The 17593-nt window shown below is 46.1% G+C and overlaps 1 protein-coding gene across 1 annotated transcript in view; it reads left to right on the forward strand.

Moving 5' to 3' along the window:
* LOC139255855 (inositol polyphosphate-5-phosphatase A) overlaps window positions 1-17593 on the forward strand; it is a 547723-nt gene that overhangs the window by 304492 nt on the left and 225638 nt on the right. The window contains exon 4 of the mRNA XM_070874031.1: window positions 6992-7079. Coding sequence (XP_070730132.1) covers window positions 6992-7079 — 88 coding nt within the window. The remainder of the gene's footprint in view (window positions 1-6991; window positions 7080-17593) is intronic.

Raw genomic sequence — 17593 nt, forward strand, 5'->3', positions numbered from 1 at the left:
TGATTTTTAGGAGCAACTGGTGTAGAACGGAGTATCTTAGAAATCGGAATTCTCGTCATTCAGTTTGCTCCAGTTCTAGTCAGTTAGAACAGTTTCACTTTGGAACAGAATTTTTTTTTCAAAAGGGGGCGTGTCCGGCCACTTACGCCTGTTTTCAAAGTTTCGTGAGTGAAAACTTACTCCAAACTAACTTAGAATGGAGCAAGTGAAGATTTTTGTACGCTCGAAAAAACCTTGTCTACACTTTAGAAAATCAGGCGTAGGGAATGGGGGTGGGGGGGGTTTAAAGGGAAGTTTACAAACATTAAATACTTCAGTTTTACAAATAAAGAGCCATCATCAATAATAAATGATAAATACATCAATAAATCAACCAACAAATCAATCAAAAAAAATTAATAAGAAATAATTTTTTAAAAAATCAATAAATAAAACATTTTCAACTTACCGACTGCAGCACCGGGAGCCCTCCAACAGCGTGCTGGGATGCCCCCCTCAGTGTGTCTCTGTCAGTGTCTCTATCTCTCTGTCTGTCTGTGTGTCTCATTCTCTGTCTGTCAGTGTCTGTGTTTCTGACAGGGAGGGGAGGGGGAGGAGGGAGGTAGAGGGAGAGAGGGGGGGAGCAGGGAGAGGGATGGGGGAGGAAGGGGGAGGGGGAGGAGGGGGGTAGAGGGAGAGAGGGGGGGAGCAGAGGGAGGGATGGGGGAGAAGGGTGAGAGAAGGGGGAGGGATGGGGGAGGAAGGGGGGGGAGAAGGGGATAAAGGGGATAAGGGGGAGAGATGAGAAAGGAGATTGGGGGGGGGAAGGAGATTGGGGAGGGTGGGGGGGGAAGGAGAAGGGGGAGGGAGGCTGAATGAGCCAGGCCCGAGACTTCAGCACCAGCACCAGATTTACAGGTAGGTGGCGTTGGGTCGGGTCGGGGGGGTGGTGGGTGGGAGGTCGGTTCGGTTCGGGTCGGGAGGAGGGAGGGAGGGAGGGAGGGAGGTCAGGTCGGATCCAGTCCGGAGGCGGGTGGGTGGAGCGGGTGTCGGGGGCGGGGGGAGCGGGTGTCGGGTCCGGTCCGGGGGGGGGGAGCGGGTGTCAGGTCCGGTCCAGGGGCAGGAAGCGGGAGTCGAGTCGGGTCGGGAGGAAGCAGGAGCTGGCCGTGGGAGGAGCTTTATTCACGCAGCTCCAGTGAGGCCATTCGGCCAGGGCTAGGGGCTGCGTGCTTCGGGCCCCTCCCACACAGTTTCGGGCGCCTGGAGCTACTGCACTTGCGTGCCGACTGTAGCGCGCATGTACAGAGGTCCCGGCACGGTTTTCAGCGCAGAGACCTGGCTCCGCCCCCTACAGCTCCTGCTGCGTGCGCCGAGGGCCAGAGGACCTGCAGGGAGGTGGAGAATATGGAAGTTTTTTTTAGGCGCACTTTGTGGCGCAAAAAATGGGCGTCCAGGTCGGGACTGCGCCGTTCTAGGCGCGGCTCGAAACTTGGGCCCAATATTCCAGGTGAGGCCTCATCAAGACCCTATACAACTGCAGTAAGACCTCCCTGCTCCTATACTCAAATCCCCTAGCTATGAAGGCCAACATACCATTTGTCATCTTCACCGCCTGCTGTACCTGCATGCCAACTTTCAATGACTGATGTACCATGACACCCAGGTCTCGTTGCACCTCCCCTTTTCCTAATCTGCCGCCATTCAGATCATATTCTACCTTCATGTTTTTGCCCCCAAAGCGGATAACCTCACATTTATCCACATCAAATGCATGGCAGATGCAGTATACTTACTCACCTAACCTGTCCAAGTTACCCTGCAGCCTCTTAGTGTCCTCCTCACAGCTCACACCGCCAACCAGCTTAGTGTCATCTGCAAAATTGGAGATATTACACTCGATTCCTTCATCTAAATCATTGATGTATATTGTAAATAGCTGGGGTGCCAGCACTCAGCCCTGCGGCACTAGTCACTGCCTGCCATTCTGAAAAGGACCCGTTTATCCCGACTCTCTGCTTCCTGTCTGACAACCAGTTCTCTATCCACGTCAGTACATTACCCCCAATACCATGTGGTCTAATTTTGCACGCCAATCTCTTATGTGGGACCTTGTCAAAAGCCTTTTCAATGTCCAAATACACCACATCCACTGGTTCTCCCTTATCTACTCTACTAGTTACATCCACAAAAAATTCCAGAAGATTAGTCAAGCATGATTTCCCTTTCATAAATCCATGCTGACTTAGACCGATCCTGTCACTGCTTTCCAAATGCGCTGCTGTTGCATCTTTAATAATTGATTCTAACATTTTCCCCACTACTGATGTCAGGCTAATCGGTCCATAATTACCCATTTTCTCTCTCCGTCCTTTTTTAAAAAGTGGTGTTACATTAGCTACCCTCCAGTCCGTAGGAACTGATCTAGTCGATAGACTGTTGGAAAATGATCACCAATGCATCCACTATTTCTAGGGCCACTTCCTTAAGTACTCTGGGATGCAGACTATCAGGCCCCGGGGATTTATCGGCCTTCAATCTCATTAATTTCCCTGACACAATTTCTGCCTAATAATGATTTCCTTCAGTTCCTCCTTCTCACTAGACCCTCGGTCCCCTAGTATTTCCAGAAGGTTACTTGTGTCTTCGTTCGTGAAGACAGAACCAAAGTATTTGTTCAACTGGTCTGCCATTTCTTTGTTCCCCATTATAAATTCACCTGAATCTGTCTGCAAGGGACCTATGTTTGTATTCACTAATCTTTTTCTCTTCACATCTATAGAAGCTTTTGCAGTCAGTTTTTATGTTTCCGGCAAGCTTCCTCTCATACTCTATTTCCCCCCCTCCTAATTAAACCCTTTGTCTTCCTCTGCTGAATTCTCAATTTCTCCCAGTCCTCAGGTTTGCTGCTTCTTCTGGCCAATTTATATGCCTCTTCCTTGGATTTAACACTATCCTTAATTTCCCTTGATAGCCATGGATGAGCCACCTTCCCTGTTTTATTTTTACTCCGGACAGGGATGTACAATTGTTGAAGTTCATCCATGTGATCTATAAATGTTTGCCATTGCTTATCCACCGTCAACCCTTTAAGTATCATTTGCCAGTCTATTCTAGCCAATTCACGTCTCATACCATCGAAGTTACCTTTCCTTAACTTCAGGAGTCTAGTCTCTGAATTAACACTGTCACTCTCCATCATAATAAAGAATTCTACCATGTTATGGTCACTCTTCCCCAAGGGGCCTCGCACAACAAGATTGCGAATTAGTCCTTTCTCATTACACATCACCCAGTCTAGGATGGCCAGCCCTCTAGTTGTTCCTCGACATAGTGGTCTAGAAAACCATCCCTAATATACTCCAGGAAATCCTCCTCCACCGTATTGCTACCAGTTTGGTTAACCCAATCTATATGTAGATTAAAGTCGCCCATGATAGCTGGTGTACTTTATTGCACACAACCCTAATTTCTTGTTTGATGCAGTCCCCAACATCACTACTACTGTTTGATGGTCTGCACACAACTCCCACTAGCGTTTTCTGCCCTTTGGTATTCCGTAGCTCCAGCAATACAGATTCCACATCATCCAAGCTAAAGACTTTCCTTACTATTGCGTTCATGTCCTCTTTAACCAGCAAGGCTACCCCGCCTTCTTTTCCTTTCTGTCTATCCTTCCTGAATGTTGAATACCCCTGGATGTTGAGTTCCCAGCCTTGGTCACCCTGGAGCCATGTCTCCGTGATGCCAATTATATCATATTCGTTAATTGCTGCCTGTGCAGTTAATTTGTCCATCTTATTCCGAATACTCCTCGCATTGAGGCACAGAGCCTTCAGGCTTGTCTTTTTAACACACTTTGCCCCTTTAGAATTTTGCTATAATGTGGCCCTTTTTGATTTTTACCTTAGGTTTCTCTGCCCTCCACTTTTATTTCTCTTCTTTTTATCTTTTGCCTCTGCCCCCATTCTACTTCCGTCTGTCTCTCTGCATAGGTTCCCATCTCCCTGTCATATTAGTTTAACCCCTCCCAAACAGCACAGCAAACACTCCCCCTCGAACATTGGTTCCAGTCCTGCCCAGGTGCAGACCATCTGGTTTGTACTGGTCCCACATCCGCCAGAAGCGGTTCCAATGTCCCAGGAATTAGAATCCCTCCCTTCCGCACTACTCCTCAAGCCACATATTCATCTGAGCTATCCTGCGATTCCTACTCTGACTAGCACACGGCACTGGTAGCAATCTTGAGATTACTACGTTTGAGGTCCTACTTTTTAATTTAACTCCGAGCTCCCTATTCTTCCTAAGCATTGGCCGGTTATTCAACTGTGGAGGGCATCACAATCCAGATTGCCCCAAGATCCATTTAAGGAGACAGGTTTTAGCCATGTCTGAAGAGGCAGCAGTGCACCCCCAGCTGCCTGAACATTGCTGTACAATCAGTGGTCGCCATCTTTTCAGCTTCCCAGTGAGCTCAGCCCACACGTACATGCCCTTAACTCAGTCCTTGACCGGCCTTCCCTGACCCTTGGAATAGCCAGAAAATTAAGTCGCTACTCACAACTTAAAAACAACTGTGCAAACTGAAATCTTGCACAGCCATGTTTATCTTGTTCTGGTGTTAATGGAAGTATCCCTCAATATAATGGAAGAATTTTCACTGCACTGAGACTGTCAGACTGTGTCACAGAACCGCTACAAGCAGCTGGACAATATCAAACCAACGTCACACCAGCTGAGGGTGAGAGCATGGCACCTTCACATAGTTCATCAAACAGTTCAGGTTTCAAACTTAGCACTGTTCTTTAGCAAATATATTACAAAATAATCCACATGTAAAATCATTAAAACTCCATTTATGAAGGTATTCGGTTTAAGCACTTACTGAACCATTTGAACTATTTCACTGCCGTGTCGTACCTTTATTTGGAGTATGGTCAGTTAAAGTGCTCATACCATTTCCTGTTCTTCCTTGTTTCCTTCAGAAACAGAGATCATAAAGATGATATCATTGAAGTTTGTAAAGTAATGGAGTTTATAAAATTCTGTATTAACAGTGTTGATTCAAGCAAACTTTTCATCCAATTTCAAATACCATGGGACACAAATTAAAAATAAGGAAGTTAGGAATAAACTCACAATAAATGTTTTTAAAAAGAACACAAAATTCCTTGAATTTATATAGTGCCTCTCGCATTGCTTTGCATCCAGTGAAGTACTTTTGGAGTGTAGTCATTGTTGTAATGTAGGAAACGAGGCCGCCAATTGGCGCACAGCATGCTCCCACAAACAACAATGTGTTCATGACCAGATAATCCGTTTTTGCTTTGTTGATTGAGGGATAAATATTGGCCAGGACACCAAGGATAACTCCCCTGCTCCCTCAGCACTGCACTGCATTGTCTGCCTAGATTTTTGTGCTTAAGCCGCTGGAGTGGGAATATGAACCCACAACCTTCAGACTCCAAGGCACGTGTGCTACTCACTGAGCCACAGCTAGTCCACTGCAGATGTTGGTGGAATAAGTTACCAGGGGAAGGCCATTGGAGCGAGCAGAGTTAATGGCCTCCACTCAATTAGATGTGTTTCTGCAGAGATAGAGAATTGAGGAATATGGGGAATGGGGATAGAGAAGGGGGAATAGATGGCCTTTTCCTTTGTGAAGAATTATCATGTTCTTTGCCAATTTTGAGTTATGTGATGTAAAGCAATGAGATGATGTCATTTGTGAGCAGCCTCAGTCATGTGATGATTTGTGCAGCTGATACTTCAGCAAGTATGCCTCTTTTCAGGATGGAGGACATGCAGAAGCACCACTGCTTATATGAGTTTGAAAAGATTTTTAGTTCTGAAGAAATCTGCAGTAGTTGGTTTAACGAAAATCATGCTGGATAGAATGTTGATTTCCTTTGGTCCAGGCATGATATCGACATTCAAAAAACTTTTTAAAGACAAAAATTTAATTAGTGTAATATTTTTGCGAAAATTAATTCTTAGCAATTATCAAAATCTCTTTTGAGAACATAGGAAATATGAGCAGGAACAGGCCATTCAACCCCTTGAGCCTGCTCTGCCATTCAATAAGATCATGGCTGATCTTCAACCTCAACTCCAATTTCCCACCCTATCCCCATATCCCTTGATTCCCTTAATATCCAAAAATCTATTGATCTCTGTCTTGAATGTACTCATCGACTGAGATTCCACAACCTTTTATTTTCACCTAAATACTGGACCTCGGTCACCCATCAGATTTTTCTCAGTGATTATACTTACTGTTGTTTCTCGAATAAAAAGACAGGATTTTCTCATCGATTTTTCCATAAATTTTTCCAGAATTTGCTAATGGTTTTAAAAGCAACTTTTCTGTGCCCACCTTTGAGAATCAGCTTACATTTAAGATGCTGCAGTATCACACAATGACTAACACCACCAGCTGGTCGATAATGAATTGAAATCAGATTAAGGTTCCCGTGACATTGTTAGGCAAACTGTTCCCTAATTTGCTCATCATTCATACCACTGTATTTTTGAATCTACAGTTCTGGGTGAATTTCTGTGAGGGACTATAATGGGAAATGGAACACTTTACCCTTTTGGCACCTAGTGGCAGCTTTAGGCACACCCAACCTAAAATGCATTGCAAAGCCCCTTTTATTTCTTCCTCAATAAATGTACTTCAGCTTCAACCTCAGAAGAGCAGTCACCACTGCACCATTGTAAATGTATTCTATGTCCCATATCAGCGATCCGAAGTGAGACTGTCAATTTGTACAGAATTCTGGGACGGTTTGAACTTTGGATTGTTGCCTGTGGGGTATTTTCCAGCCATAGGAAAGAGAACTCTGTTCCATCAGACTGGGTTGCATTTGGTGCTGGGACCTAGGAGGTGAAAGGACAACTTTTTAATCCATTGCATCTTAACAGTCTAATTGTTTGAAGGACAGGCTTATAAGCCAACGATTATCAAAGAGATCACCTGAGAAATATTTGAATTTTCCTTCTTTTACCCTAGAGAACTGCTATCAAGTGATGAAATGAAAGAGTATAACCGAGCGCGAGTGTACTTGGACGAAAATTACAAATCACAAGAACATTTTACGGTAAGCAGAGGCTTCCTTGACCAATGTAGTGCCTGTGATCAAACACCATGCTATTGTAATTCAGGGATGTTAAACTTTAAAAAGAAGTTTAGGTATATACATCTATCTGCATGCACAGCACGACATCAAAAGCATGAATGCTTTTCTTTTATGTCATTTAGTTACTAAAAAAAATAAATGGCACTGACTTCAGTTCCCCCACGAAATTGGACGATTTATTGTATTGGAGTGGGAGCACAATAAATACACATTTGTAACTTCCAAGTCCAAATTCAGAAGGGTCTGATGTGCAGTTTCAAGTTTCACTGGAATTTGAGGTGCACAGAAGCACAATTGTCTTTTCTCATTTATTACACTTTTGTTTAATAGCAAGCAGTGGTCTTTGTTTGATACTATTTTGTGTTTGGTAGAAATAGATTCACAACACAGTATTTAAAGCAGTTAAATATATTATTCTAATAATTCAGACACACATCTGCATTAAGAGACCCACCAGTCTGCAGCAGTGACTTGGAAATAAGGCTTCACTGCAGATGGTCATACAGGTGCGTATGTAGTCATATGTAAACTTTGGGTTCCACAGAAATCAGTGTGAGGCTGCTTCCCAGGGCGGGACACCTCTTGGTTTCTCATGATCCTGTGTATTGTTAATTTTTTCCCTTGCTGTAATCTGTACAAAACCAGCATCAGATTGGCTGTACAGGTGAATAAGCAATTCTGAAATGATGAAATATGGCATGCCACCACGAGGTGCCACATGACAATAAGTGAGGGATAGCAAAAATGCAAAAGTTCAGGACAATGGGCCGAGAAATTTGATGATGTTTTACAGGCGTAAAATTGGGCACCAAAGCGTTCAATATGGCAGGCGGCTGCATGCACACTTTGAGCAGGAGATGCGCTGTCCACCATATTGGTACGGGCGTCAAACCTGGAACTGTCTCTGGGGGAGGTGGGACCAGTACAAACCGGACAGTCTGTACCTGGGCAGGACCGGAACCAATGTCCTCGGGAGCGTGTTGGCTCGTGCTGTTGGGGAGGAGTTAAACTAACATGGCAGTGGGAAGGGAACCTATGCAGGGAGACAGAGGGAAATAAAATGGAGGCAGAAGCAAAAGATAGAAAGGAGAATAGTAAAACTGGAGGGCAAATAAATACAAGGCAAAAAACAAAAAGGGCCACATTACAGCAAAATTCTAAAGGGGCAAAGTGTGTTTAAAAAGACAAGCCTGAAGGCTCTGTGCCTCAATGCGAGGAGTATTCGGAATAAGGTGGACGAATTAACTGCGTAGACAGCAGTTAACGGACATGATGTAATTGGCATCACGGAGACATGGTTCCAGGGTGACCAAGGCTGGAAACTCAACATCCAGGGGTATCAACATTTAGGAAGGATAGGCAGAGGGGAAAAGGAGGTGGGATGGCATTGCTAGTTAAAGAGGAAATTAATGCAATAGTAAGGAGGGACATTAGCATGTATGATGTGGAATCAGTATGGGTGGAGCTGCTGAATTCCAAAGGGCAGAAAACGCCAGTGGGAGTTGTGTACCGACCATCAAACAGTAGTAGTGAGGTTTGGGACAACATCAAACAAGAAATAAGGGATGTGTGCAATAAAGGTACAGCAGTTATCATGGGCGACTTTAATCGACATATTGATTGGGCAAACCAAACTGGTAGCAATGCGGTGGAAGAGGATTTCCTGGAGTGTATTAGGGATGGTTTTCTAGACCAATATGTCGAGGAACCAACTAGAGAGCAGGCCATTCCATACTGGGTGATGTGTAATGAGAAAGGACTAATTAGCAATCTTGTGCGAGGCCCCTTGGGGAAGAGTGACCATAATATGGTAGAATTCTTCAATAAGATGGAGAGTGACACAGTTAATTCGGAAACTAGGGTCCTGAACTGAACGAAAGGTAACTTCGACAGTATGAGGCCTGAATTGGCTAGAATAGACTGGCAAAGGATACTGAAAGGGTTGACGGTGGATAAGCAATGGCAAACATTTAAAGATCACATGGATGAACTTCAGCAATTGTACATCCCTGTCTGGAGTAAAAATAAAACGGGGAAGGTGGCTCAACCATGGGTAACAAGGGAAATTAAGGATAGTGTTAAAGCCAAGGAAGAGGCATATAAATTGGCTAGAAAAAGCAGCAAACCTGAGGACTGGGAGAAATTTAGAATTCAAAAGAGGAGGACTAAGGGTTTAATTAAGAGGGGGAAAATAGAGTACGAGAGGAAGCTTGCAGGGAACATAAAAACTGACTGCAAAAGCTTCTATAAATATGTGAAGAGAAAAAGATTAGTGAAGGCAAATGTAGGTCCCTTGCAGTTGGATTCAGGTGAATTTATAATGGGGAACAAAGAAATGGCAGACCAATTGAACAAATACTTCGGTTCTCTCTTCACGAAGGAAGACACAAATAACCTTCCGAATGTATGAGGGGACAGTGGGTCTAGTGAGAAGGAGGAACTGAAGGGATATCCTTATTAGGTGGGAAATTGTGTTAGGGAAATTGATGGGATTGAAGGCCAATAAACCCCTGGGGCCTGATAGTCTGCATCCTAGAGTACTTAAGGAAGTGGCCCTAGAAATAGTGGATGCATTGGTGATCATTTTCCAACAGTCTATCGACTCTGGATCAGTTCCTATGGACTGGAGGGTAGCTAATGTAACACCACTTTTTAAAAAAGGAGGGAGAGAGAGAAACGGGTAATTATAGACCGGTTAGCCTGACATCAGTAGTGGGGAAAATGTTGGAATCAATTATTAAGGATGAAATAGCAGCGCATTTGGAAAGCAGTGACAGGATCGGACCAAGTCAGGATGGATTTATGAAAGGGAAATCATGCTTGACGAATCTTCTGGAATTTTTTGAGGATGTAACTAGTAGAGTGGACAAGGGGGAACCAGTGGATGTGGTGTATTTGGACTTTGAAAAGGCTTTTGACAAGGTCCCGCACAAGAGAATAGTGTGCAAAATCAAAGTACATGGTATTGGGAGTAATATACTGACATGGATAGAGAACTGGTTGGCAGGCAGGAAGCAGAGAGTCGGGCTAAACGGGTCCTTTTCGGAATGGCAGGCAGTGACTAGTGGAGTGCTGCAGGGCTCAGTGCAGGGACCTCAGCTCTTTACAATATACATTAACGATTTAGATGAAGGAATTGAGTGTAATATCTCCAATTTTGCAGATGACACTAAACTGGGTGGTGGGGTAAGCTGTGAAGAGGATGCTGAGAGGCTGCAGGGTGACTTGGACAGGTTAGGTGAGTGGGCAAATGCATGGCAGATGCAGTATAATGTGGATAAATGTGAGGTTATCCATTTTAGGGGCAAAAACACGAAGGCAGAATATTATCTGAATGGCGGCAGATTAGGAAAAGGGGAGGTGCAACGAGACCTGGGTGTCATGGTTCATTAGTACTGAAAGTGGGCATGCAGGTGCAGCAGGTGGTGAAGAAGGCAAATGGTATATTGGCCTTCATAGCTCGGGGATTTGAGTATAGGAGCAGGGAGGTCTTACTGCAGTTGTACAGGGCCTTAGTGAGGCCTCACCTGGAATATTGTGTTCAGTTTTGGTCTCCTAATCTGAGGAAGGATGTTCTTGCTATTGAGGGAGTGCAGCGAAGGTTCACCAGACTGATTCCAGGGATGGCTGGACTGTCATATGAGGAGAGACTGGATCAACTGGGCCTTTATTCACTGGAGTTTAGAAGGATGAGAGGGGATCTCATAGAAACGTATAAGATTCTGACGGGACTAGACAGGTTAGATGCGGGAAGAATATTCCCGATGTTGGGGAAATCCAGAACCAGGGGACATAGTGTTAAGATAAGGGGTAGTCCATTTAGGACTGAGATGAGGAGAAACTTCTTCACTCAGAGAGTTGTTAACCTATGGAATTCCCTGCCACAGAGAGTTGTTGATGCCAGTTCATTGGATATATTCAAAAGGGAGTTAGATATGGCCCTTATGGCTAAGGGCATCAAGGGGTATGGAGAGAAAGCAGGAAAGGGGTACTGAGGGAATGATCAGCCATGATCTTATTGAATGGTGGTGCAGGCTCGAAGGGCCGAATGGCCTACTCCTGCACCTATTTTTTATGTTACCTTGTCTCTAACAGGCATTAGGGCCTTTGCATATGTAAATAAGGGGCCACCTTTACCAAATTGGATTGCCCTGAACACAGCTGGCACCAATCTACAACCCGCCTCCCCCACGCTCAACCCCATCCTGCTTACTGTCTTAACCCTTTCCCAGTTGCCCCCCCCCGGCCACTCTCTTGCAAGACCTACCTGAGGGCCTACCCGTGCTGACCCGAACAGATTTGTAGGCCAGTATTTCCACGATATGATTAAAGTACGTGCATAGTGCAGGATATAATGTTCAGAAAGTGCAGAAGGATATTTACTGCATAATTATGCATATAATCTCATGCACTATGTGTTCACAGTTGTTTTAGAGAGGCAATTCCTCAGACCTGCCCTGTGTAATTAGCTGGGTATGATGTTTGTTCTGCAAATCCAGCTGCTTAGATTGCCAGGCTGTGACACTAGGTGGCATCCAACAGCAGGGATTCCTTTGGAACAGGAGTATTCCATCTACAATTCAGGCCATGAAAAAAGTAGGAAGTGCATTCAGACAAGCTGGGAAAGAAGACCGTTCATTGTGTCAGACACCAATAATCAACATTCCCTGATTTCAGTCAGGAAGGATATGTATGAATTGTCACAGAAGTTGGGGAAAAGTTACAGGAAGTCCCACACTGGTGTAAGTTATAACAACTGCGGCCCATTGCTGTAATGCATTGAGTTCATGTTTAGTCAGACTACTATATTACAGTAGCTGAACCAGTCAAATCTCATTTTTAATAAATGGGAATCCAGGATTTTTAACCAGTGTTTGACGATTGCATTCCTTGATTCCATCTGTTTCGAATTAGCCCCAATGGTTTATGGGGCCCAAGTTTCCACAAGAAAAAAAACGGGCGCCCCTCCGAGCTGGGCGCCCGTTTTTCGCGCCTAAAACGGCGCCTAAAAAAATCCTCGGTATTCTCCACCTACTTGCAGGTCCTGTGGCCCTCGGCGCAGCCAGCGCGAGCTGTGGGGGGGGGCGGAACCAGGTCCCTGCGCTGAAAACAGTGCCGGGACCTCTGCACATGCGCGCTACAGTCGGCACGCAAGTGCAGTAGCTCCAGGTGCCGAACTGTGTGGGAGGGGCCCGAAGCACGCAGCCCCTAGCCCTGGCCAAATGGCCTCACTGGGGCTGCGTGAATGAGGCTCCTCCCACGGCCAGCTCCTGCTCCCCGCCCCGACCCAACACCCGCTCCCCCCCCCCCCACCCCCGTGACTGACCCGGCCCGACCCGCGCTCCTGTTCCCTGACCCGACCCACACCCCCCCCCAACTGGACCCGACTCCCGACTCCCGGACTGGATCCGATCCGACCTGACCTCTCCCTTCCCCACCGCCTCTTCCCCCCCCCCCCCCGCCCCTCTCTCTCTCCCTCCCTCCCCCCTCTCTCTCTCTCCCTCCCTCCCCCTCCCTCTCTCTCCCTCCCTCTCTCTCTCTCTCCCTCCCTCCCCCCCCTTCTCTCCCTCCCTCCCTCCCCCCCCCTCTCTCTCTCTCTCTCTCCCCCTCCCGCTCAGCGGCACGAACGGCTGCAGAATTCTTCCTGGCTGAAGCACTTTCACACAGGTAGGAAGATGGTTTATGTAATCTTTTCTTGGCTTATAAATGTTTAGTCAGGTTGGATTTATTTGTATAATATTTGTAGAAGTATAAATAAGGATTTATTGTCGAATTTAATGAGTTCCCTCCCCCCCCCTCCCCCCCACCTCGTTCTAGACGCCTAATTTGTAACCTGCGCCTGATTTTTTAATGTGTAGAACAGGTTTTTTCAGTTCTACAAAAATCTTCACTGGCTCCATTCTACTTTAGTTTGGAGTACATTTTCACTGTGGAAACTTTCAAATCAGGCGTCAGTGGCCGGACAAGCCCCCTTTTGAAGAAAAAATTCTGTTCTAAACGAGAACTGTTCTACCTGACTAGAACTGCAGAAAAAAAAATGTGGAGAATTGCGATTTCTAAAATAGTCCGTTCTCCACCAGTTGCTCCTAAAAATCAGGCGCGAATCATGTGGAAACTTGGGCCCATGGTGACTGAGTGCTTCAAACTTGGTGTTCTGTAGGATTATGGGATTTTTGAATATTTTTAACTAGTGTTTTGGAATTTGTACTCCATCCATTCTCGCATGAGAACTGCAAGTTCGTGGCCTTGCCAATTCATACCATGCATTTGAAGGTGTAACCTATTCAAATAGTGCTACTCCGGTATCCAGAGTATGCAAACTCATTGTAATTATTAGATTTGCTCTCCTCCTTACATTGTACAAGAGTCGATGTGCATTGTCCAGATGTTTCTACCACCAGAATGTTTAGTGATTAATTTTTATAGTGACACAGTCAGTCTGAGAGCAGTAACTTCAACTCAGCAATGTGTTTGTTAGAAGATATGGGGGCCAGGTGGCTCAGTGAGTTGGGCAATGGGCCTCCATCTCTCAGCCTGGACTTGCATCCAGCCAAAACTGTTGCCGTAAGACGACAAATGAAATGAGTTTGTGCGGTTTCAATCCAATTCCGAGTGGACATGCATAAAAGTGCCCATAATGCATTACCAAATTGGCAGTGTTACTCGGGGATGCCAGAGATGGGCTGGTGTGGGAAATGAAAAATTGTCACAGTGGCGCAGAAGAGGTGTTCTGCCGAGTCCGTTTGTTGGAGCAGAGTGGAGGGAGCAACGCTCTGCTTTTATTGACCTGAGAGTACTTGATGTCAAGACTGGATCCCTAAAGTGCAAAGTGTCCCGTCCTCCAGCCCGAACATCCTCACCGGGATGAGTACAAAAATGAACATAACTCCATAGATAGCTTTCTATCTGTAATCCGACAACAACAACTTGTTTTTATAGTGCCTTTAACGTAATATAACATCCCAAGAGCGTTATCAAACACAATTTGCCACTGAGCCACATGCGATATTAGGACAGGTGACCAAAGACTTGGTCAAAGACTTTTAGTACATTGGGTTCAAAAGTGGGAACCAAGCCCAGGTGCCAGTGTTATTCCTTTGCTTACATTACACTTCCTTTTCTTTCACCATTTATTTAATGTCATCTGCTCTAAACATTTGATCCCTCTACTCAGAATTGTCCTGGAATCTTGGGCTGTTGGATTATCTGATAGGTTTCATCTGCTGCCACTTTAAGTGCAAATTTGCAGTTTATGCTTCTGTGAACAACAGCTTGTCCCTCAATAAGTTTCAGGTTTATTAAATTTCACTCCATTTCAAAAACTTGCGTTTGGAAAAGAAAGGTTGCAACCATCTGTGTTTCTGTGCCTTTATCCTTTGAGATTTCTCCCCCTCCCCGCCAGTGTTCCCTCTACACCTTGCATGGCCCCTTTAAATTTGCTGCGCAGTATTTATTCCAGCGGCAGCAGCTGGTGAGCGACCCGTACGGGACCTCCTGATTGGTGCGTGGCCGTGCACCTTGGGGGAAATATTTCTCCCCACCCATCCCTCCAACACTATTTCCCCCCCCCCCCCCCCCATTCCAATCTCCCCATCAGCCCCCTCCAAGATACTCCTAATTCTAAATGTCCTCATCCCAAATAAATACTTAAGCAATGTTATCTCACACAAATTTAACAAAACGTAATGTATAAAAGGTCAACTAAAGTAATGTGGAATAAATGACAAATCTAATTACAGGGAGTTGTTAGATTGAGCTATTAACAGGTCATTTATTAAATATAAACTGCCATAAAAACAACTGAAAGTTGTTTGCCAATAGTAACTGATGAATTTATTAGTATTTGCTAGTTATGTCATAATATGGTATTGATTAGACTATCATGCCCAGCCTGCATAGTTTTACACACACCTTTATTTACCTTACATTTCAGTAAATATCTAAGACCAATAGTGGCAATAAAATTATCTCAACTGTCTAAGTCAGGACTGATGGTTGAAGGATTGTGTGAGTCTCAAAAATACTCTTAGTTGAACTTAATCAGAATGCATCACTGTTACTGGCTGGAAACTGGGCTAAAGTCTACTGGCATTTCCAATTGAAGGGGCACTCTCGCCTATTTCAAATCAGTAAATGTACTGCTTTGTAGAAACCAGTGATTAGTGGAGGAATACACCACTAACAAACAGCAGATGGTTATGTTCAAACTAACTGCCCCCTCCCATCCCCAACAAATCAATACCAAGTCATTCAAAGACAGTCATCAAATCGGAATCAATAAGGCAAGCAATCCCGCGCAGCACCCACTGGTCCCGAAAGGCTTCTAGTGAACCATGGAAGTGGTAAATGTAACAATCTCCCCAGTGTCTCTTGTTTCAATGATGCTTTAATTTGGTGAAATTCAGCATACAACAATCTAAAAGGCGGGTGAGGGGGGGTGGAGGGGATTTCTTTCATCACCTGTTGCTCGAATGGTTGCATTATCCCTTCAGAAAGATTCCAGATAGGATATGTTATCATGACAGCAAGGAGGAAAATGTGGCTCCACATGATCAATCACAGGATGGGATTTTTCAAGTAAAATGTGAACATTTACAGGCTTTAAATCGGGAGAAAAGAGTACTGTCAACTGTCCAGTTTAACTGAGATCTGAAACAAATGTTAAAGTAATAGTGCCCACACTTGAAATGCATTTGAACATACAACACTGTATTCGTGCCATCCCTAGAGTCTGCAATTTTAAAGAAATAGTCTCAAACACGGGGGTTTAACCCATAACCTACCTCTTGCTGTGTAAAAATCTAGAGGGCTACCACTAAGTATGTGTATGGGTATGTGAGCAGACACTAAGAAATTGTATTCTTTAATACATTCTAGGTGGTGTTTTGAGCCTCCGATGCTTTAGTCAATGTTCCTTTAGATTTTTAGTACCTTTTCAACTTAGCACATTGAAAAATACTGGCCCTGAAATTCATGGTCCCGGGAAGGACCGTTACTGCCCGTTTGCGGTGGTCAAAACCGAATGGTTGCCGCTTTGGACTCAACTGGCCGCCCCGACATAGATTCTACCCGGGAGGTATTGCAGCGGTGTGGGGCTTGCGGCAGTAGTGACGCGCCGTCTCCGCTCGCCCCCGGACCCATTTTCTGCGTGAAAAAGCTGGCCCTTCAGCTGACCCCGCCAGCTTTTAGGGCCGATGCAGGGTGGCAGAGATCTCAGAGCCTGTTTAGCTCCACGACAGCAGCTGGGTCGGCAGCAGAGAAGTCCAGTAAGAGATCATCTGGGGGAGATCAGCGAGCTCTGGACAGGCCGGGATCTCGGAGCCAGCTCCATATTACTCAGCAACAAATCCAGGAGCTTCTTCAATAGACTGGAGTTCAGAATCTGCACACAAGGGGAGGGTGAGCGCGAGAGCGAGAGAGAGAGAGAGAGAGAGAGAGAGAGAGTGAGTGAGCGCGAGAGAGAGAGAGAGAGAGAGGGTGAGCGCGAGAGAGAGAGAGAGAGGGTGAGCGCGAGAGAGAGAGAGAGAGAGAGGGTGAGCGCGAGAGAGAGAGAGAGAGAGGGTGAGCGCGAGAGAGAGAGAGAGAGAGAGAGAGAGAGAGAGAGAGAGTGAGCGCGAGAGAGAGAGAGAGAGAGAGAGGGCGAGAGGGTGAGCGCGAGAGAGAGAGGGGGGGTGAGCACGCGAGAGAGAGAGAGGGTGAGCGCGCGCGAGAGAGAGACAGAGAGAGAGAGGGTGAGCATGCGAGAGAGAGAGAGGGTGAGCGCGAGAGAGAGAGAGAGAGGGTGAGCGCGAGAGAGAGAGAGAGAGAGGGTGAGCGCGAGAGAGAGTGAGGGTGAGCGCGAGAGAGAGAGTGAGGGTGAGCGCGAGAGAGAGAGAGAGGGGGTGAGCGCGAGAGAGAGAGAGAGAGAGAGAGAGGGTGAGCGCGCGAGAGAGAGAGAGAGGGTGAGCGCACGAGAGAGAGAGAGAGGGTGAGCGCGAGAGAGAGAGAGAGAGGGTGAGCGAGAGAGAGAGAGAGAGAGAGGGTGAGCGCGAGAGGGTGAGCGCAAGAGAGAGAGGGTGAGCGCGAGAGGGTGAGCGCAAGAGAGAGAGGGTGAGCGCGAGAGAGAGAGAGAGGGTGAGCGCGAGAGAGAGAGAGAGAGAGAGGGTGAGCGCGAGAGAGAGAGAGAGAGGGTGAGCACGAGAGAGAGAGAGAGAGGGTGAGCGCAAGAGAGAGAGAGAGGGTGAACACGCGAGAGAGAGAGGGTGAGTGCGAGAGAGAGAGAGAGAGGGTGAGTGCGAGAGAGAGAGAGAGAGAGAGAGACAGTGAGCGCGAGAGAGAGAGAGAGAGAGAGAGACGGTGAGCGCGAGAGAGAGAGAGGGGGTGAGCGCGAGAGAGAGGGTGAGCGCGAGAGAGCGAGAGAGAGAGAGAGAGAGGGTGAGCACACAAGAGAGAGAGAGGGTGAGCGCGAGAGAGAGAGGGGATGAGCGCGAGAGAGA

This window comes from Pristiophorus japonicus, chromosome 3 (genome assembly GCF_044704955.1).
Source record: "Pristiophorus japonicus isolate sPriJap1 chromosome 3, sPriJap1.hap1, whole genome shotgun sequence".
Taxonomy (NCBI): domain Eukaryota; kingdom Metazoa; phylum Chordata; class Chondrichthyes; family Pristiophoridae; genus Pristiophorus; species Pristiophorus japonicus.